Source organism: Protobothrops mucrosquamatus, unplaced genomic scaffold (assembly GCF_001527695.2).
Source record: "Protobothrops mucrosquamatus isolate PMUCROS unplaced genomic scaffold, P.Mucros_1.0 scaffold499, whole genome shotgun sequence".
Taxonomy (NCBI): domain Eukaryota; kingdom Metazoa; phylum Chordata; class Lepidosauria; order Squamata; family Viperidae; genus Protobothrops; species Protobothrops mucrosquamatus.
Window position 1 is genome coordinate 220,719 of NW_015386815.1, and position 4,114 is coordinate 224,832.

Consider the following 4,114-nt stretch of genomic DNA (forward strand, 5'->3'; position numbering starts at 1 on the left):
CAACTTATAACAGTTCATTTAGTGACTATTTGAAGTTACAGCAGCACTGAAAAAAGTGACTTAGGATTGTTTTCAGACTTACATTGCAGCATCCCCATGGTCATATGATCAAAATTCAGCCACTTGGCATCTGACTCATATTTATGACAGTTGCAGTGTCCCGGGGTCATGTGATCACCTTTTGTGACCTTCTGACAAGCAAAGTCAATGGGAAGCCAGATTCACTTAACAGTTGGGTTTCTATCTTAACTACTGCATTGATTCACTTAACAACTGTTGGCAAGAAAGATCATAAAATGGGGCAAAACTCACCTCACAGTTGTCTCACTTAGCAACAGAAACTTTGGGCTCAATTGCGGCCATAGGTCAAGGACTACCTGTAAAACCAAACTCAAACCCAAATCATGTTTACTAACTCAGACATTTGACCTATTGGAGTAAAATGCAGCAGTTCTGTAAAAGTCATTAGTGCTGACAGTATTGGTCAGTGGAAAATGCAAAGAGCCCATATTTATTCCTGACCTAGTGGGAGAGTGCTATTTTGTACTGTAGATGAGCTACTAAGAAAGAACAGTTTCATTTTTACTTCTCAGATTTCATTAACTTGCTTTCAGAGTTTATTGTTTTGCTTGGATTTTATCCTAATACTTGAAATTCTGTAAGCCCCTGCTTTATACCTCTGATTCAAGGCATAGATTCAAAGTCATGAAAAAAAGAAATAAAGTACATTATTAATCATGCTCTCTTTTGACAGCATACACTGATGACATTGTCAATGCCATGAAAAAGAGCAGGCGAGTCATCGTCATCTTGAGTCCAAATTATGCTACAAGTAGCCAGGCTCTCTTTGAACTGGAAGCAGCAATCAACACTGCCTTGGAAGATAAAGCAATGAAACCCATCCTAATACAGGTTGAGACTTTTCAGGAGCCACCTTCATTATCTCCAAAGGTGAAGAAAGCCCTCAGGATTTTGCCCAGGCTTACCTGGAGAACATCTACCTCTCCCATAGCTAATAAGCAGTTCTGGAAAAAATTACGGTATCACTTGCCAGTAAAACACAGCAACAGTGTTGTGAACAAGTGGCCTTCATTTCCCATCAGTAACCGCTGGTGTTGGTAACAGAAAATGAGCAACAAAGGATGAGCATAGCCCTAGGGCATAATACAGTAGGGCCCATTGCTCAGTCTTTCAGAAGCCCCACAGCTATAAATGATTGTTAGATGGCAGATGGGAATTTGAGAAAGGTTCATTTGCATTTTATTTCTAATATGATCATTTTAAACTGAAACTCTGTAAGTTGTACTTCTATGAATGTTGCCATGTATTTTACCAATTGTTTTTAAAAATAAAGCCCATTAAAGACAAAAAAAATCTTATCCAAAATGCATATTGGAGGAAGTAATGCACAATTTGTTGTGATAGAAAAATATGCGCTTTATAAATGTGAAGCAAAATGAGCTTGTTAAGATTCTAATATGGAAACAGGAAGAACTACATTTATCCATAGAAAACTGAGAAGAAAAGCCAAAATGGGCAGATTCATCTATCTCTAAGTGGGCTCTGGCGACCCCCACTGCTAGGATTTCTGGCTTGCATTTTAACAACTGTGGTCTTTAGCCTTTCATAAACATTATAATTATTTAATGTTGTATTATGTAATGTTAATGTTTATGCCATAGCTATTTATAGACATGCTATTCAGCTGGATATGGTGCTGCTTGATTCGGATTTATCCTTTTAAAGATGTTCCTGGCTGGAATATAATTTAAAGGGCGTGAGAGAAAAAATACATTAGTTTTTCTTTTTAAAAAGAAAAAAAACCCCTACATGAATTAAATAATTAATTCAGAGAAACAGAAAATGACCAACTATGAGCACCCTTGTTACTATAATATAACACCATGTTACCATTGCCTATGATTTGTTTCCAAATACAGTTCAAGGTTTTGGCTATTATCTGTAAAGTCCTTGTTTTTTGTGAAATGCACTGGAGATTATAGCTCCCAGCTCCCAAATGTATGTTTGTTTGTGTAATTAAGCTATTTTAATGTTATTATTGTATACTATAATTGATTTATCAAAGTTGAATATTGTACATTGTTTAGATTGCAGACAATCGAGGCAATAAAAAAAATCCACAAAACAAATTAATAAACAAAACAAAGAAACAAATAAAGGTGATCCCTTGATAGTCCCAAAGGTTTCTTGAAGTCTTCCAGTAAAGTCATGGCTGCAGGTCTTGTGACTTCCACTAGGTGTCTCTAACCTAACATTTGATGTGTTTCTGCCACAAACCCAGAAATGATTGACTGTAAGTAAACCTGGAAAAACTGCTATTGGAGGAGGACCTGTCAAATAGTTCTGTTTCTGGATTCTCTGTAACTCAGACAGTCTGGTGGATTGTGTTGTAGTAGTCTCGGGAGTGAAAGGCTGCAACTGAAAGCTGTGGCACAGAATATTGCAAAATATTGAAAAAATCTTGTAAATGAAATATAGAAGAATGAGTTTGAGAAGACCAACCAACAAGACAGAAAGCCTACATAAAGCTGAAACGATCCTAAAGACTCTGACTTAAAATGGGAATTTAACAAAATAAAAGCAAGTTTAAGATTTCAGCCTTGAAAACGTCCCATACATAAAATTCTTCTCATCATAGCTGTTAAAATATTTGGGTGTCTTAGCTGCTTGTTGCTGTTATCAAGCCTAGAAAATTATTTTGCTGTTGGAGAGATGTCTTTGCAACTTTCTCATACGAATTCTAGTGCTTTATCTAAAGCTGACCCCTTTGATGCTACAGAATCAGGACGAGATGAGCGGCTACATATTTTCACCTTAGACTATGAATATGTACAAATACCCTATGAAGTTACACTTTGGATACTCTTGGCTTCCCTTGCGAAAATAGGTAAGTGAAAAATGCTTCTTTAATAAAAGTAGGTGTGAACAAGTAAAACTGGAAAAATAGAAAAAAATCAGCTTGTTACCAAGGAAATAACAATTTAGTGAGATAATTTAGGTTACAAAGAAGATTCTACTTAAGGCTTGAAAAATTAAGTAAGCTTGTCACCCAAAATCAATCGTGCAAATATCACCCAGTGAGAATAGATACAGTGCTAATGGTCTTAAAGTTATTTTGTGATGAACCCAAAATTAACCTCCATGTGAATTACATTTGAATACACACACTTTAGCACTGTGTGCAACTTTTTAATTCAGACACCTTCAAGAGCATATGCAGCGTTTAGTGTGAAAAAGTTAACATTTTCTCTGAAAGTTTCACTTCATTAACTTTGGAAAAACACTGACGGTTTTGCATTTTGGAGTTCAATTTTTAAACATAAAGTGTTTTTTTTAGCCTTCCATTTATAATATGTACGGAAGGTGAGGATTTTACAAAGTAAAATACTATGCATTATTACTTGGATGTAAATATACTTATAATCAATGGGGTTTATTACAGTGATGGTTATGAACAGACCTACAGTTTTAACAACACTTTACATTTTCATAAGAAAGGCAATAATAGCCGCCCTGAGTCCTCCGGGAGAAGGGCGGGGTATAAATTTAATAAAACTAAAACTAAAACTAAAACTAATAAATTGTTTCATTCAAACCACAGTACTTGAAAATATAGTTAATATTTTAATTTAAATGGTTTGCTTTCATTCCCTACATTTGAAAATAAATCCAATAAAGATCAATACTGAATTTTAAAAATGTACATTCTCTATATGTATTTAAATTAGAAATAATTTAAAGTTCTTACATTAAAAATAACTAAAAATAATTTAGTTTTTAATTTACCATTGTCATAGATATGCAGAATTTCAGTTATGTTGTAATCTGATAGAGGCTTACCTTTTTTATCACTAAGAATACTGTCCTTGGTGACTAGTCTTTTGCCTGAATACTGAAAAGTTTCAATACAAACTTCAACACTTTTGAAAGATCTATTGATTTGCGTAATATACAACCATATGCAGATTTCTTACAGAAAAAGGAATAGTCTACATTATATTATGTTTATGGTGATGATGAAGTCTTTAGCACCAATTGTGTAAGCTGCTCTGATATAATGAATACTATTATTTAACTGATCAATGTCTGTCTG

General features: G+C 34.3%; 1 protein-coding gene across 1 annotated transcript in view; it reads left to right on the forward strand.

Annotated features, from left to right (window-relative positions):
• Positions 1-1,328, forward strand: part of IL18RAP (interleukin 18 receptor accessory protein) — an 18,480-nt gene extending 17,152 nt beyond the window's left edge. The window contains exon 9 of the mRNA XM_015816795.2: positions 755-1,328. Coding sequence (XP_015672281.2) covers positions 755-1,122 — 368 coding nt within the window. The 3' untranslated portion in view covers positions 1,123-1,328. The remainder of the gene's footprint in view (positions 1-754) is intronic.
• Positions 1,329-4,114: the final 2,786 nt, after the last annotated feature.